This window comes from Gigantopelta aegis, chromosome 14 (genome assembly GCF_016097555.1).
Source record: "Gigantopelta aegis isolate Gae_Host chromosome 14, Gae_host_genome, whole genome shotgun sequence".
Lineage (NCBI taxonomy): Eukaryota > Metazoa > Mollusca > Gastropoda > Neomphalida > Peltospiridae > Gigantopelta > Gigantopelta aegis.
In genome coordinates this window covers 25,476,200-25,495,965 of record NC_054712.1, presented here as the reverse complement: position 1 = coordinate 25,495,965, position 19,766 = coordinate 25,476,200, and the positions used below count along the sequence as shown (strand labels likewise).

The window sequence follows — 19,766 nt, the reverse complement described above, 5'->3', positions numbered from 1 at the left end:
ATTTCTTTTTTATTTTATTGTTTGGGTTGGAGTTTTTCAAAAGTGTATTTTACATGGTGGGCGAACATTTCAGAAATTAATTTATTGATATATTTAGTAGCATGTTTTTATTTATATATATATATATATATATATATATATATATATACACTGTGTATTACACACACACACACACACACGCACACACACACACACACACACACACATACATACATATATATATATATACATATACAGGCCTACTCCGAAGTTAATAATATAACGATTTATGTAATGTATATTTTACATAGTGATATACTTCAGTTAAGAATGGAATGCTTGTTTTTTCTTGGGGGGGGGGGGGGGGAGGGGGGGGTATATGTATTACATTATATACATTATATTTTTGCAGTGATACACTTTGAATTAAAGATGTTCTACAATTCAACAGTGTTACAGTGGCGTTTGTGCGTGTTCTGGCGCGGATCCAGGATTTTTTTAATAGAGGGAGCCCAAAACCCGTAGTTGTTTTTGAAAATAGAATTTAAATATCCTTGACAGGTGGACGGGATAATGTATACTCTGTAATATATACAATGTATGTATGTATATTAATTATATATATATATATATATATATATATATATACAGCCCTTGAAATTCGGAAAAGTTTGCTACGGCAGTTAAGTGCTGTCGCAAATAAATTTTGCAACAGCACTACGGCGGCAATTTAAAAAAAAAGATTACTGCTGTCAAAATTATTCATCTATGATCCACTGCAGTAATAATATGCTAAAACATGACATCTCAACTTTACTTTAGTGGGCTTCTATACCGGAATAAACCGATTTATATTAATTGAGGAAACATTGGGCCACACTAGATTATAAATTATTTTTTCTGGGATCTGTAATTGGACAGAGTTCAGAGAAAAATGCCTACAGACTTTTCACCATTCTCAGATTTGCGACGGCAATGAAATGCTGTCGCAAATCAATTTTGCGATAGCTTTTGCGACGGCATTTCGAGGACTGTATATATATAATCCGCGTGTGGTGTGTGTGAGAGAAAGAGAGATTGGGGATATACATATATAGAGAGAGTTGGAGAGGGAGAACCCGCTGTCACTTCATAAACTACTACGTATACTAAAAGAGCAGCAAGGGATTTTTTATATGCACTTTCCCATAGACAGGACAGTACATACCATTATTTAATGTGCCAGTAGTTTGGCACTACAACCAATGACACCTGTATTTGCCCGAGGGTGGGAATGTCTCGACCCCTCCCCCCTTGAGACTTCGGTTGCCAGTGAGACCCTGGACAATTTCCTTTACAGGCACCTGCTGCCCTAAGAACTAAACATCTGAGACCCCCCCCCCCCCCCACCCCCGACTATATAACGGGCTTTTGTATCCCTATACAAATGTAACTTTAACATAGGAAAACCTTTATTAAATATTCTAAGTACTACAAAACTTACGAAGGTATGGCTGTCGACAATTCTCAAGGTGATCTCCCTCTTAAAACAAATATTTCTGTAAAATAGTTTTTTTTTATGTATTTTATGTATATTAAAAAGTTTAACTTTTTAACAACACCACAAAAGAACATTTAATTAAAGGGACATCCCCGAGTTTGCTGCATAGCAAGATGTTTCCGACTAATAAAATATTTGTACGATTAAACTGACATATTAAATATATTTTCTTGTTTAGCATATTAGTGTCTCTTTATTCAATGTGTTTCTGGTTCTCTTAATATTTGTAAGAAGCCCAAACTGGATTTTGTCTTCAAATAACTTCGTACGTACAAAAAAATCTTGTTTAGGTAATAAAATGAAATTTAACCTAGTACAAATATCAGAACGATCAGAAACACGTTTAATGTACAGCCACTAATATTTTATGCAGAAAAATATATTTGATATGTGTGACGCAGCATGCTCTTAATTTTGTTTTCGCCTGTGGCGATATTAATTGTTTTAGAAGGCCGTGTGCAGTTCCAATATGCACTTAAGTCCAGGTGGCCAGTAGTTACGTAATACCTCCGCGAGTGCGGTTTTTACAACCGTGATTTTGGCGACAAAGCGTCAGGAAGTCTAGGCTTGTAAGAGAAAAATACCGTTTGGTTACTATGGAAATATACACATCATAGTATTCGGTGCCGCGATGTACCCCCAGGCGATATTCAGGTTTTATGATAAATGGCTAGGTTTTTAGATATATCAGGGAGAAACATAGGAAGGCTTCCAGGGATCGCTGTCCGTCCGGACTGGTAATTATATATTTTCTGCTCTGTGTATAACCTTGATGTGATTGATGTGACTTTAAATATTTTAATACTGTATTATACCAATATTATTTAGACGGTGCTGCCGGTCATCTGACGCAGTAAACTGTAGGCTCGCTGTGTAAATATATATAAAGATTATCCAGTCATCCTAGAGGACCTAGGTAAACTGTAGGTTATTGTCTTTATTGTGATAGGTACCAGTATTAAGTCTGTATTACAAGGTTATTGAATGAGTAGTTAAGGGTTAATTAAAAATTAACCATTTAGGAATAGAGTTGTAATTCCTTTATTAATTAAGTTCCCCTGGAAGCGTTTCTCAATTATCACACATTATTGAACGAGTAGTAAGGGTTAATTAAAAATGAACCAGTTAGGAATAGAGTTGTAATTCCTTTATTAATTAAGTTCTCCTGGAAGCGTTTCTCAATTATCACACGTGTGGGTGTTGTGTCACGGTGAAGTGATTAGCATATTGTGTAAACTAGGCACCTAGAGATTAACTAATTAAGTGATCAGTTCTGGGTTGTTATTATTTGTTGTTGTTAATTAACTACTGCGGCAGTACATTTGTCAGCGTAGGTTAATACAGATTCCAAAAAGTATTGTGTTTTTGTTGTGTTTTCTAGTGAACTAAACGTGCTTAATAATATATACTTTATATAAGATCTTATCTCTGATCATACCTAGACGAGCCAGCGGGTGTAACTGCCTGTTACAGTGAGATCTAATAGATATACAGTTAGGAGAGATATTTGGACAATCGTGGTTCATTCAGTTACGGGTATTATAGGATCCCCGTGACAATATGTAATTACAGTCGTCAAAAAGTTTCTGCTAATCGATAACATCTTAAAAATTGCAGCAAACTCAGGAATGTCCCTTTGATGTATTCATTATCGGCTATTGGGTGTCAAATATATTTGATAATACTGACACACCGTCTTCAAAAGAAAGCTGCTACATGTGTTCTTTAGCAGCAAGGGACCTTTTATATGCACTTTCCCAGAAACAGGACAGCACATACTACAAGACTTTGATATGACACTTTTGGAAGACTGGTTGGGACGTGGGAAAAAGTAATCAGATAATGGGTCCACCGAGGTGGTTCGATCCTACGACACAAGCTCTTCGGGCGCGCGCTAAATGCCGTCCTTTTATACATGCCATGGCCAGTGTGTGCATTCAGACGTCCCTTGGGGCCAGACGTAGCCCAGTGGTGAAGAACGCGCCTGGTGCACAGTCTGTCTAGGATCAATGCTCGTCGGTGGATCCATTGGGCTATTTCTCATCCCAATCAGTGTCTAACAATTGGTGTACCAAAAAGTTACAGTTTGTTTTGTTTAACGACACCACTAGAGCACATGTATAAAAGGACGGCATTTAGCGCGTGTACTGACATGAAATATGGCCTCCAAAATATTTTTAGTAAATAAAATTGATATTTGCATGCTGTAATATGAAGAAGATAACTTTTAACAATATCAAAAACAGATTTATGTGTTAATTATTCACCCATATCGTTGATAGCCCTGACAATATATCGCTTCCTCATATACATGGCGATATGGTAATTTTGCCAACAGGTATTAGCATAAAATAATCATAATCAGCGAACTTGAGAAACAATATCTTGGGTAGAATAATGACTAAATATTGTAAGTTACTATTTAGTTACAAATCATGAGAATTTTGTGAGTATTATTGTAAAAATTAGCTCCTAAAGGCTGGCGACATCAATTTGCGACTTTATCTGATAATGACCCCTATATAAAATGTCCAGTTTAAATTAAACGAGTTAGTACCGACAAAGTAATGGATTTATTAGCACTAAATCGTCCAATGATATTTTATGTTTTCGAAACAAATTATAATTTTTATTGCCCTGGTTACAAGTGCCCGCTGGTGTAATAATTAATTAATTAATTAATTAATTAATTCTTCAAAGTTAATCGACTGAGAACTCACGATCGTGTTCACCTCAAGATCATGGTGAGGGTGGGGTGTAGGTAATGCGCTCGCCTGATGCGCGGTTGGTCTAGGATCGATCCCCATCGGTGGTCCCATTGGGCTATTTCTGGTTGTAGCCAGTGCACCGGACTGGTATATCCTGTGGGAAGGTGCATATATATATTACTGACCGTCATTGAGGGCAATATTAGGTTTTATGGACCGAAGAAATTGATATTGGGCGAGGCCTACTCATTAATAATTGGATAGAATTTTGTCTCATCTTTATTTTCATTGGTTAAATCTCCCAGGGCAATATCACTTTTGATCGGGCTGGTGAGACCGTCTCAGGGCCATATATATATATATAGATTATTATACGAGCTTGTGCGTCGTACTGATTTTACGAAACGAGTGTCAGGATTTTTGTATTGCGAGATCGAGAGCGAGGGTAATATATAAATCCTGACCAATATGATTAAAATTAGCTCTACTGGTCTAATAATTAACCAGACTGAGTGGAGCTAATTTTAATTAAAGTCTGAACCAAAATGTTAACAACCACGAAAAACTGCTACCTTTATTTTTCGTTAGATTTTACCCACATTTTGTCCAGACAGAAATCTTGAAAAAACCATTACAATGACACAGATTCCACATACCAGATGATAACCATGTCACTTATATCGACTTCGCTGAGATCGCATAGGGCAAAAAGCATGTAATTTTGTGCCGGCTGCCATTTTGTCTTTTTATGGAATATTCTCCAAGAGGGGTGAAAGGATATGACTTAATCTAACAACGTCATAACATGTTATGATATAAAAGAAAACGTGATGACGTCATATTAATTTTATTATTATTATTTTCCTTTTTCTTTAATGATACCATTAGAGATCATTGATTTTATATTAATTATGTCACATACCTTGGAGGCTTTCACCTCTCCTGAAGAGTATTCCATAAAAAACCCACCCAAAATGGCAGACGGCAGAAAACTGTATTTTGCCCTATGCTATCTCAGCGAAGTCGACACAGTCTATTCAACTCCTGTAACCAAATGTCGACATAAGCATATGTTAGACACCAGATAGCCATTGTTTAAAATGCGCTGAGGTGTCATTAAACAAATATTATTTCTTACTCATTCTGTAAGTCTTGTAAACAAATGTCAAACTAGGGTAAGCATGTTAGACACCAGGGGCCTAATTCACTAAACTCTCGCAACTTTGCGATCTCGCAGTGCAATGCAAAAAGACTTGCAAAGAGAATGCTTTGTTGTGTAGAAGAGCCTAAGAGAGCTTTGTGAATTTTAATAATAGTAATAATCGGAACCTAAAGAGAGAGATAGAGCAGGATAATCCTATTAACAAAATAGATTGAACTGCAACATTTGACCAAAAATAATTCACTAGCCGTCAGGCATGGCAATATTAGCTATTTACTAGCCCAACATTGAATATCACTAACCATGGGAGTGGGGCTACCATAATCTAGAAGCCCTACATTAAGCACTTAGGCATCGCTCCATTCAGTTGGCGTTCCTCTTTTCAAAATGATGAATATATACATAATGAGTGTCTATAATAATATACAACTGTCATAAAATAACTCATATAATTTTACAACTTACAAAATACTAACAATATTAGGCAGTGAATGAAAACTATACAGGTTTTAATTGCAGTATCTCATCAGTATGAAAGATACCTCGGACAGGGCTGTGGTATCAATTTAAAATTAAATTCTCAAATGATCTTCAAGATGCTGAAAACTAAACCAAGGCCCCATTTTACGAAGTGATCTTAGATTGCTTCGTAAAACAAAGCCTGGTTAAATAAGGTAATTTTTTCAGCATTTCAGGTCAAATTCAGATAATTTTATAAAAATTATTTAAAACAAAAAAGGCTGAACTTATATACAAACATGACAAATCTCAAACCCTTGCTGACATGATCATAAGCTACAGCTGCAGTTTCCTTTCTAGGTGTTAATATTATTTTATTAAAACGAACACAAATATTGCCTTGGTAAAAGGTAAATGTTTTTACTAACAGTTATTGTCAACTACCTTCAAGTAAATATAACAATTCTTATATCACTACTTAAGGAAATATGTCCTGAAGACAGTGAAGTGTACCCATATTTTTCAGTAAAGAAATTCTGCAGCTATACGAATTAACCTCTATATTTCTTTTGCCTTTCTTTTAAGGAAACATTGACTTGTTTATGGCCTATCTATGTGCAACAGCAAAAATATGTTGCACAACACCAAGCGAATAGTAATTTTTTAAAAATAAACCTGGCTTATCTGTCTCAAATGCTTTAATAATAAAAATATTTCCAAAATAGCAGCATTAAATATATTGAAATCTAGTATACTACTAGCAAGAAATAAGAAAGATCAAAGACTAGCAATAGGCTATTGCAACAGCTTCCTGTGATTTAAAAACATTTTGTGGGGGAAAAAAACTATCAGTGTTCTAGCCAGAAATTTGAAAGGGCAAGGCACTAGTTTAATTGTAGGGCATTTTTTAAAGTGAATGTTGTATTTTTAAAGGCAAATGCTGGATATCATCAAATGTTTCACATTCAATAAAAATCATACATGTATGTATAGATATGAAGCACAAATTAATATTTTAATCATGCTTCTTTTTAATTTACTAACCATTTATTATTAATTTTTCTCATTTTATTGCGGAGGAAGGAGGGTGAGGGAATCAGTTTCCAAAATCAAATTTTTATTCTTAAATATGCATTATTGATGAAACCATACATTCATAGCCTTAGGTATAAAAAATGTACCAATGCACAAAATATCATTGATCAAAGCACATATAATTATATGAATAATGCAAAGTTAAATAATGTGTTGATTTAATTCAGTTTTAAACATAAATAAGAATAAAGCCATGTTTCCATAAAAACCTCCAGCAGGTTACGCAAATATAATTCATGTAACCGAACAATTGGTTACCTAAGTAAAAACCACGTGAACCGACTTCCGGTTACCTCAAATTTCGAAATATTGTCCCCTGTTATCCATATTATTATTGTAAATTTGTTTATGAATAATAAGGGCCATCGAAAAAAAAAAATTCAACCACAACTAGAAGAAGAGGACGAAATGTCGTCATATTTCACATGTACAGTCTAGGCTAATGGATCACCATAACCGAGTTAATAATAATCATACGAAGCACACTTGTAATAACAAGTGTAAGATAAAGATAAAGATAAAAACTTTATTGCATATAAACATTCCACATACGGAACTGGATGCAACACATATGCATAAACAAGAAACAAACAAAATGACTAAATAATGACGCATTTTGGGAAGCGACGACATAACATGACGTTGCTTCTCCAATCCTAGCTCAGACTGTGCATTTGAAGTACGCCATTACGTGTCTCCTAGTTGTGGCTGAAATATTTTGAGTTCCCTGGCGTAGGAAACGGGGATGGGGGGGGGGGGGCAGGGGCATGTGCCCCCCACTTTTCAGATATTTTGCTTTATATTTGCTTTATGATAGTGTAAAAGTGTGTACCCCCCACCCCCCTCCACACACACTTTTTGGCACCTTCCTACGCTCGTGTCAGGATTCATGTATTACGCTCGCTCTCGCAATACAAAAATCCTGACACTCATTTCGTAAAATCAGTACGACACACAAGCTCGTATAATAATCTCTATTTAATACCCGTGTGCCTCGTATGATTATTATCAATCCGGTTATGTTGAACCATGTGGATAATAACACTATTTACGGAAGGTTATGTGACTGGTTGTTACAAAACAGATATATTTTCATTATGTAATAATCGGCTTTAAATGCATGCAAGTTTCACTGGTCTGTTAATTTCATTTAATTAAATAAAATTAAATTCCAGACAATTTTTAGGCCCTCGTCTCTCTCTTCTTTTCAGCTATTTTGCGTTCGTCAGATATATTGTTTGTGCTTTACTAAGTCTAAATGGCGGTAAACATTTTTCAGTACCGAAATTTCGGTGCTTAAATATTTGCTCGGTAGGCCTACGGCACCGATACCGAACGGTTTATACTAGTTCTAGTATCGGGTTTCCTCTCTAAGATTATATGTAAAAATTACCAAAATGCTTGACATGCCGATGATTAATAAATCAATGTGATCTATCGTTCGAACAAGTGCACCACCGAACTGGTCAAAGGCCTAGGGGCCTATGTGCTTTCTTTCCTGTGGGAAAATCCCTTGCTGCATTAGAAAAAATAAAGTGGGTTTCCTCTGATGACTATATGTCTAGTGGTGTCGTTGAACAAAATAAACTTTAACAAACTTTCACAATGTGATCTAGTAGTGTTGTTAAACAAAACAAACGTTAACTTCAATCGGTTTACCGGTACAGGGTTACTTTTGGGCGGTAACTGTATACAAACATTGAAACAACTGGTTTTCGCGGTTATTTTGTAAAACTGGCTTTGGCCAGGATGTGGGTATAATGGACTCCCAAAGACCCGTTAAAACAGAAATTAACGTCCCAACTGGTCATATAGTGATCAGTGGAAGATGGCGAACTACAGAACTGACAGACGCTCTACTAAGTAAGTATTAGACTCGCTTGTGACAGTCGGTTTCATTTTCATTAAAGGGACATTCCCGAGTTTGCGGCATTGTAAAAAATTAAGATGTTTCCGACTATTTCTACGATTAAATATATTTTCTTGTTTAGAATATCAGTGTCTGTATACTCAATGTGTTTCTGGTCGTCTTAATATTTGTAAGAAGTCCAAACTGGATTTTGTCTTCAAATAATTTCGTACGTACGAAAAAAATCGTTTTTAGGAAATGAAATAAAATTTAACTTGGTACAAATATATAAGAACGATCAGAAACACGTGTAATATACAGCCACTAATATTTTATGCAGGGAAATATATTTGATATGTAATTACAGTTATCAAAAAGTCTTTGTTAGTAGATAACATCTTAAAAATTGCAGCAAACTCAGGAATGTCCCTTTAATAATAGTATTAACACACTTGCTTGCCAAAAGTATCACACCACAGCTTAAAGGAAGGATCAACTCAAATATGAGCCTAATGTGTTGGAAAGCTGCATACCCAGACGACCAACACATACTGACACTTTAAGAAATAAAATACATGTAATTTTAGAGTTAATAAAAAAAATCGTGATTATTCCTGCTAACTGGGGGCAGCCATTTTCTTTTGTTTCCGGTGTGTCAGGAATTCAAGCTTGGATGAGCAAGCAAAGGGTCGCTACTGTAAACGCATTTTACAGTTTTGACAAAATTGCATCTCATATTACATGCATTTTTCTCCAGCCTTACATACATTAAATAATGGGAATTGTGCCAAATATGTAAACTAGGGTGATGAATGCATTAAATCACGTGACTCTGCCATTTTAGTGTGAAGTAGATATTATATATATTTTTTTTTTTTTACAAACATTGATAAACACTTTAAAGGCATTTAAACATCCAGACGCAACTTCATATGTTTATAATATGATGGGAAATACTTTTAACAAATGATATTCACCAGTGACATATTTTAAAACAACCGTATTCATAGTTTGTTTATTTATGAAACATTGGTACTGAGTAGTTACGATGACCGGAAAAATACCTTGGAAGGGACATAACTTCTCCAGAATACCTTGCAAGGGACATAAACTTATCTGGACGTACACGCCGCTAATGGTAGTTGTGTTTCTTGATAATAGCGCGCATACTTCCATAAATTATATATACATAACGTGGTAGACGTTCAATAAAGCTTTTATAGGTTTAATTAAAGCGGCAGTATCCGGAATATTTTTATTATTTAAGCATATAGAACAGAAAATCCAATTATGTTTGGTGCATATATGATGCCGCACTCCACATTGGTTTCACTACGCTGGCTTATCCAGGTCAAAAACAAAGCCAGTATTTCGAAAGTGGGACACTTTTGACGGCTCCTTCCGAACTCGGTTTTCATTGGGTTATCACAAGTGTGGAATTCCCCAACAAGAGATCACGTGAGATTTCGCAATTTTTTAACAAATTTAACTGTCTTGATTAAGGGGTCGTCTCATATCTCCAAAACATATTTATATCCATAGAGGTCGGTGTGTGGGGGATTTGCTTTGAAATTTTGACAGTGGCCAGCTGTTGGCATACGCGTTACATGTAAGGGGGTGTTACTAATTACGTAACGCTCTAGGGGTAGAGGAAGAGGGTACTGTGTTCGATTTACGTAACTTCAAGACTATATGTTATTTTTATTCATTACTTAGACCTAAAAAGGTGGTTTTTGGAAATGCACAGTCAATCTAGGATCGATCCCCATCAGCGGGTATATAAAAGACCATGTTCTGTGATATCCTGTCTGTGGGATGGTACATATAAACGATCCCTTGCTAAAAAAAAAATGTAGCAGGTTTCCAAGGTGCGTGTGCAGGGATTTCAGCGGGGTTGGGGTTATAGACTGTGTTGAATGAAGTTTATATGGGGCCATGCTCCCCCAGAAAATACATTTCAATTTTTTTTAAGCTTGGGCAAGTAAAGGGTTTCGACCTCCAATACCCTCCCCCTGCACATGCACCTGATTAAATCAATATGCTCTAACTTTGATGTCGTTAAACCCCCCCCCCCCCAACTTTACCCTTTTAATTTGTCGATTTTAACACGTAAAATTAAGAAGTGAAAACGTTCATCGTATATTTTATTAAAAATATATATACATGATTAATGTGTTACAAGTATACAAACTAAACTTTGAAAGTTCTACTAACACTTTATAAAATATTAATTCTGAAATAGGAAGGTACTATTGTCGATAATACGTTGTCAAGATCAAACCGGTTTTAATGAAAGACTCTAGTACCGTATCCTCAGTCGAATGTTCTTTGTACAACGCAAGATTTCTTTTTAATTTTTTTTAGATGAACCCTACAGTTTGAAATCGGCAAACGCATGTGTTAACTGAAACTGACCACAGGCTGTCATTTGTGCTTTGCCGAGCTATGGTGGCACAGGCGACGAATCAAGCGTATACTTTTGACGATCTCCGTTCATAGCGAACACACACAAGTTTTTAAAACTACATTTGAGCTTGTATTTCATATTTGTACATGATGTTATAATATGGTAACCAGAGACTGTAACTTTAATAATAAATTAATTTGTTTTTGAAGAATAAATCACATTAAAAAAGTACTGAGCCACTGAGGACCAAAACGTTTTTGTATAGTGTTCAACAGAAATACAAATAATATAATATACAGCCGTTAGCCAAAAGTTTTCAGTTATACAGTTGTAGAACACAATTGCACACTTTAGTTCAAAGTTTACTCCTTTTTTCTCTCTTTTTTTTTTGGGGGGGGGGGGTTCTTTGGAACATATTTAGTCACTGAGTGTGAATAAAAGAAATTGTAGATTTTTTTTTACATAAATTAAAATACAATATAGTAATTAGCCAAAAATTTCAGTGTTACAGTCATTTTTGTTGTATTTGTATACGCTGACAAATTATAGAGTGACAGTCACTGTGTAGCAAAAACATGTTGTATTGTGTTTCAGAAATTGATATGTAATACACCGACATGGTCAAATGTATGTCTTTTATCGTGAGATACTCATATGATTCGTGGTTGAAACAGACTGATATGAACATTTTGTTATTGATCATGAGGGATTCACTGCAGATTTCTAAAGTAACTAATAATTAAACAAAATATTTCTATATTCAAGATTACCTTGTATTATTTTGTTTGTCATTGTTGTACCTGTACTTGTATGTATTTTGCAAAATACAAATTGATGCTTTTCAAACAAACTATTTAAGTTACGAACATCAGGAATATAATCATCATATTTAGTGGTAAGTTCAAGACAAAACTTTCATATATTATTTAAAATGACCAATCAAAACCAATTGTTCATACATAATATTAGCCAGTACTAAGAAAACTGTGATTCCGACTGACATCTGCATTTTAACAACACCAGTCATGTCTTTTGTTTCATTTTTGTTTATTACTAAAAACATGCTTATTTTATTTAGGTATTGAAACTATATTCTCTGTCAAAAAAAGAAATGCATAGGTGATAGGGAAAGAAGAAAAGTGTTAGATTTTACAAAATATAGTTTTTTTGTACAATGTTGCTGAATGACCATGTTTGTTAATGTGCCCAAATGCACCCTAAAACAAATATAATGCATGTTTTGCGACAATTGCAGGAAATTGTTGTGAAATGGTCAGATTTTGGCGAATGCACATGAAACTCGGGAAAAAGATTGGGGTAGTGATGGGTATTTAAAGCTGCAATGCTCGCAATGATGCCTCATTTCCATCGATGTAGACAAGTTACAAGATGCCAAGACTAAGCCTACCGAATCGAAACATTGCAATAGGCCACCTCCAGTTAGGTGAATCGCAGTCAGCAGTTGCACGCCACATGAACATCCATCAGAGCACCATTTCACGTCTCTGGGACAGGTACCAGCAGTTTCAGTCAGCTGAAGACTGGCCCAGAAGTGGCAGACCTTGAATAACAACTGCAGCACAAGATCGCTACATCCAGATTCTGCACTTGCGTCATCGAACTGCCACAGCAACAAACACTGCTGGATGCATGCCTGGTTTGAGAAGGGTGTCTGTACAAACCATTCGGAACCAACTTCGAGAAGCTGGTTTATGGGCTAGGAGACCATATGTTGGCCCTGTCCTGCGATGTCAACATCAACATTTACGTATTTGCTGGTGCACGAATGTACAGGGGTGGAACTTGAGAAACTGGCGGTGAGTACGGTTCAGCGATGAATCACCTTTCCGTCTACAGTGACGCGATGGATGACAACGTGTTTACAGATGCCGCAATGAATATTTTGCCAACAACTGCGTCGCCCAAGTTGACAGATTCAGTGGAGGGAGTGTCTTGATGTGGGGAGCCATCTCATACACCGGCAGAAGTGAACTTGTGTTCGTACAAGGCAACCTGACAGCTGTACACTACCGGGATAAAATTCTTCGCCGTCACATGCTTCCCTTTTTGGATCGACAGAGATAACTCTTTCAGCAGGACAATGCTAGGCCGCATACGGCACGTGTAACAATGGATTTCCTACAGAATGAGAACATTAATGTGCTGTCATGGCCATCAAGATCGCCAGATCTCAACCCCATTGAACATCTATGGGATGAACTGGACAGATGTGTATGCCAGCGTGACCCGGAGCCTCAGACGTTTCCGCAACTGTCACATGCACTGCAGGAAGAATGGGCTAGGATTCCACGTGCCCGGATTCAGAGACTCATTCCGTCTATGCCAAGGAGATATCGCGCAGTGATTGCTGCTGCTGGTGGCCACACACGGTACTGATTTCAGCGCCGTCAGTCTATAGCAAGAACATTGTCACATACTCATGTCAAATTTGACTGTGATACGATCATAAATAATGAAATTATGCCACTTTGTATTAAAGAGATAATTCCATGAATATTTTGCCTATGCGTTTCTTTTTTGACAGAGTATATTTCCTCGTTCCATCCAGTGCACCACGACTAGTATATTAAAGGCTGTGTATGTGCTATCCTGTCTGTTGGAAAGTACATATAAAAGATCCCTTGCTGCTAATGGAAACATGTCTTAAATCTAATAGCCGATGATTAATAAATCAGTGTGCTCTAGTGGTGTCGTTAACCAAAACAAACTTTAAACTTTGAAACCATTTTTGTTTGTTCATCCAATAATGTTGTCTTAAGTCATAATAACTTGGACTTTAAAATAATTCTGATATCAAAACTCGATTCATAATCTTGTAACAAGATGCTTTCACAATCAACTGCTGCTTGTAAATGGTCTTTCAGCAAACTGAACCAGCTAAAAACACTGCAAAGAAATAAAATGTCACAGGAAACACTTCCGTCTCTGCTGTGCATTATGCATCTTGTCCCTGAAATAGAAAGTTTTGATTCAGAAGAAAGTATTCAACACTAGATTGAGTGTGCAAAATGTACACACCATGTAAATGGACACAGTCTTCCTACTGTTAATTCCTGTGGTGGCCATGTGGAAGAGTTGGTGGAACTTTATTAATAATTCTTGACCTTTGGACAAATTTAATGACATGGTTTACATGTATATTCTTGTTTTTTTTTGCTCTTGCTTGCCTAAAATGAAAGTTAAAACATGATTTAATTGTTTGTTTGATGTGACACCAAGCTCTATGATCATCGCAACCAGAGGGCATATTCACTGGGATGGTACAAAATGGCTGCACCAGTTATATATAATAGCCGTCACATTTAACAGTTTTATTAATTAACTATACGATTATACTTGCTGATATTAAGCAATAATGTGCATTATATTTTTGTTGAATATGCATACCAGGTCAAATGCCTTAATTGTCCCTTCCTTTAACTCCACACACACACACACACACACACACACACACACACACACACACACACACACACACACATGGTGCAGCCCTGGCACACATTAAGCCTATAGCAGATCTGGACGGTGGTTCCAAGCAATTTTGCTCAGAACGGAATAAAATAAAATAAAATTATATAAAATAAATTAAAGTTAATAAAATAAAGTTAATAAAATAAAATAACATTTATTAATTAAGTAATAGAAATGAAATAAAAATATAATTTAATTACAGATAATAATTGTTTTTAATAAATACTAATGAATATATATAAATGAAATAAAACTAACATTTTTCTCATTTGACAGTAATTAAAATGTTACTGCTGTGTCTTGCTTCTTCCTTCAGTGTTCCATTTAACAACAAAATAATACTTTAAAATAAAAGTTAATTATTTTCTCTACATGTAACTCAAACATAAGTACTAAGTTTTAAACTATTACTTACCTCTCTTTTTCTCAGTTTTCTTCTGAAGAAGTCGGTGGGGGTTGGGGGAATCAAACATATTTCTCTCTTGTTTGCCAGTATGTTAAATGTTACTGTTGCCCCTTGCTCGCCACGAAGAGGCCAGAGACTTGAACAAGATATACCAAATTTGATGTATGCTTTGTTGAGTATTTTCCATAAGTCAAACAGAAATAATTCCTCATTAAAAGGTTCAAGCTGCACTGTCCTAACGGGATAACAACATTCCTTCAGCTTATTGATGGTGCACATAATACAGTCGCGTGTAGTATTGGTCACATGCTTGGAGATTTGGTGCTTACTTCGAGGTAATAAAATATCACAGTTCACTCATACTTTGTTGGCAGAACACTGGTTCTGCACTCAATATGGTATACACATTTGTTAATAACATGCCAATTCCATTCACTGGCACAGAGTTGCGAGACAATCCTCAACAACTAATTACCTGGTAGATACATACACTTTGATGGAGTTCGCACATGTGTGTGGATATTATAACTAAAAGTCGCAGTTCACCAGCACTTTGTCCACCAAGCACAGCGGTTACCTCAATACACCATGTACTTAATACACATGTCAAACGGTGGCACAGTTAAAATACATCAGTATCCTGTCCGTGAAACACACTACAGGGGACAATATTTCGAAATCTGAGGTAACCGGAAGTTGGTTCACGTGGTTTTTACCTAGGTAACCAATTGTTCGGTTACGTGAATTATATTTGCGTAACCCATGGGTTATCTGATCTGTTACCTCAAAATTATGTTGAAATTATATTTTAAATACATAGTTTTTATTTGAAACATAAAGTTAAAGTAAATACAAAAGAAAACATTTTACAATAATAAAAAAAAAATTCTTTACTGCTTGCTAAAGTTAACAATATTATAAAAGAACTGAATATTAGCCCCAGTACTGAAACAAAATACAGTGGCGTAGTCAGAAATTTTCTTAGAATTACGCACGCCAAAGGCGTGCCCGAGCAGGGAGATTCGGGGGGTCTCCCCCTGTGAAAATTTTGAAACTCAGGACGCCTGTAGATGCATTTTTAAAAATCTCTTTTCGGGTCAATTTTAAGAGGATATTTTATAGAACAATTATGGACAGCCTCGATCTATTCCCGGATTTTGTTTTTGCATTACGCACATGCGTAATGGGCGTAATGGGCGCTAAGCCTTTGAAATAGATAAATACTAATTTGTAGGGATTCCTTTTTGCGATTTGCGGTGGCTATGCTACTTTCACTTCATCGATGGTACTTATGTACTACAGTGACGTTCCAAATGTTGTTTTTTTAAAGCTCATTATGCTATGTTAGTATTTTTCAATTGTTGTGACACTTTTGGATTCCTGTTTACGTTAAAACTGTTTTTAACATATGTAAACTTATAGCCAATCCAATAGTATGTCTACATATATTCCTTTAGAGATAAAATAGCAGCAGAAAATTTAGCCGTCCCAAGCGGTCCGAGCACATTTCTTTAAAACTGTTTTAAAACTGTAGACTGGTCGCAAGTTACAACTGTTGCAATATAACGTTGTTTACTGGTTTGTTGCGCATCAAATATCTAAAAATCAGTCTAAGACATTTGTCGGAATACCAGTAGTATGTCTGCATGAATAAACTTCCTGTAATCGTGAAGTTTGCAAGTTTTAATTTCTGAACGTTTACAGGTCATGACGTAACCAATTTGCGGTTCGCGTAAATTTAATTTTGCGTAACCGACACGCGAACAGAACGGCGGTTCGCGTGAAATATTGTGCCCTGCACTAGTGAATTAGCTGGTGAAGTACCACAAAAACACCACACTAATGAAATACCACAAAAACACCACACTAGTGAAATACCACAAAAACACCACACTAGTGAAATACCACAAAATGCATTTTTCATAGTTATAAAAACGCACGTGCGTCTGAGTAGTAACAGTTATGGGGTCAAGTTTTAGCTATCTTAACTGTATTTCACCGTTTCAATGTCACAGACTCCTGTTTCACTCTCCTGTAACGTTATCCAAATGTGTTACAGGTTTGTAACGTAACCAAACTTAGTGTCCATTTTTACGGGTTAAAACCAGGGTCTGTGACTTTAACCAGAACGATAATTTCTACGACTTAAGTAATTTTTTAATTCCAAACTGAACCTTTGTAATGCAGCATCAGCAGCAATTGCATTTGGAATGTTTGCATACATCTTCTTTTGTACATTTATCACAATTGGTTTCTGGAATAATCTCACCAACAGCTACTTCAAATTTGTTCAAAATCAAGGAACGAACACAGACATTGTTGGCATTTCGGACAATTTCATCCATGTCCTTGTCTGTGTTTTTTTTTTTATTACACCGCACATCAGTGAACAAAAATTGCAAAGAAAGACTTCTAAAATAACTAAATAAGACATGAAAATGACCAGATTAAAGAACGGGAAAATGACGACGCTTAGCAACTTTGCATAATTCCTATGCCACACATCTATCAATGAAGTTTACACAAACAATATTATAAACATGTTCAAGGCTAAACAAAATTATTGACAGATATTTTTCTGATTTTAAAAATAAGAATCAAAAGAACTATATACACACTTTTTGTATGAAGATCTATGCGGAGTTGTACTGTGAGACACAGTCATGCTGCTGAGTTGATCACCTGATCAGAGGTCATAAAGATCTATGCCGAGTTGTACTGTATGACACAGTCAATCACCTGATCAAAGGTTATGACCTCACATAAGGTATATTCTACAATGTGAAGAGATGATAAATATCACATGGGTGTCTCTTACACTGCAGTGTAATAAATATAGAATACTAAACGAGCTTGCATGTCGTACCATTTTTATAAAATGAGTGAACAGTTTTGGTATCCGACTTGCTTTCATTCATCAGATACCAACACTGTTCACGAGTTTCATAAAAATGGTATGACGGGCAATCTAGTTTAGTATTTTATTTATTACAAACCAACTGCAAACAAGCTACAAACAAGTAAATGTCAATACCTACTACATGTTATTTTTCTACAAATTGGGTTAATTAGCAAGTGATCTACATCATGCTCACATTATGCCAATAAATTACACTAATTGAGTGATTGTTATGACACGAGCAATATCGTACACTGGTGTACAATAAATAAAGATATATATACATGTAGAACAATAGTATTTAACCTATATTACAGAGTGTATATTTCAGGCCATGTAACATTTAGTAGGTCCTCTACCAGGTGGCCCTGCCTTTAGAGGAATGCTCGTGCAAGGCTTTTGGACTGGTATGCATATTCAAAGATATATAATGCACATTATTGCTTAATGTCAACAAGTATATTGGTATATTTAATTAATAAAATGGTTAAATGTGATGGCTATTATATATAACGCATGCAGTCATTTTGTTCCATCCCAGTGAGCCAGTGGTTATGATGATCATAGAGCTTGGTGCATGTACAGACATTTCCTTTTGGTTTCCACGCTAATGCTTATGCATAGCTTCTGTACTCTGACTTCAGTGGACTTGGTTTCAGTTTGGAGTTTTCCTTCTCCTACGAGAGTTTCCTTACTAGGATTCTGAGCCTCTCCAGCCCAATTTTGATTTTGGAGTTTGCTTCTCCTAGACAGTTCTCTTTCTTTACTCACGTCCTCTGTCTGTCTGGTCCATATTAGTCTAGTCTCTGCCCTTTGACCAGTCCAGCTTAGGTGACCCTACCAGGAGCTGATTGAGACATGCAAGCTACATATCCCTCACCATGTCAAGGAATGGACCATGAGATAGGGTGGTTACGTAATACTTAACGCGTCACGTCAGGAATTAGTCTTAGAACTGAAGAAATAAACCTACCTGATTTTTGCGGAATGATAAAATGGGCATGCATCGTAATGTCCTATATAGACAATAACTTACGAGTTACGAGGAATTATGGATTATCTGTCATCAATTTCACGAGGGACAGATAATCCGTAATTCCGAGTATCGAGTGGGTTATTGTATTTATTACCCATAGTGTAAATAGTTTAGAAACTTAAACTTTAAACTTCTTACATAACACAAACTATATAATATACAAGACATGAACATGGGTGTGTAGTGCAAGAGACAGCCTGAGTGAATTGGTTAATGAACCACCTGTCCGGACTGGTATTACAGCCAGATGCGGTCCATATAGCAAAAAACTGAGACGGAAATGTTCTCAATTTTGAAGTGAAAATAAATGCTTATATAATGTATGTTCGCAATGGTGTATGTTGTTAGTGCCAACGAGAACCCGTTTTTATGGCAATCTTCATTTGAAGTTGGGCAATTTAACATGGGTTTCAATGGCAGATGACATCTGTGTAGTGAGACCTTAGGTACACAAATCAAATGTAAGCAAGAGAGGTCACATTCGTAATGAACTGATGTTTCTGGTGGGAAGTGAATGAACTACAAAGAAATTAGTTTAGAGCATGTTTAATTGCTTAAACGATTTCAACAAAAACTGAACACTGGTGGAGCTAAATGTTTTGTAAAATCTCATCAACGAGAGACAACAGTTGAGGAAACTGATGATGTCACCAAACTAATGTCATGACGTTAGGGAAAGATAGAAAATATATTCACCCGCATCTCACTGCCCATATGGGTAATGTAATAATATC

General features: G+C 36.0%; 1 protein-coding gene across 2 annotated transcripts in view; it reads left to right on the top strand.

Annotated features, from left to right (window-relative positions):
• Positions 1-8,638: 8,638 nt before the first annotated feature.
• Positions 8,639-19,766, top strand: part of LOC121389048 (Fanconi anemia core complex-associated protein 24-like) — a 33,819-nt gene continuing 22,691 nt past the window's right edge. For both annotated transcript variants that reach the window (XM_041520664.1, XM_041520663.1), the window contains exon 1: positions 8,639-8,806. In XM_041520664.1, coding sequence (XP_041376598.1) covers positions 8,704-8,806 — 103 coding nt within the window. In that variant the 5' untranslated portion in view covers positions 8,639-8,703. The remainder of the gene's footprint in view (positions 8,807-19,766) is intronic.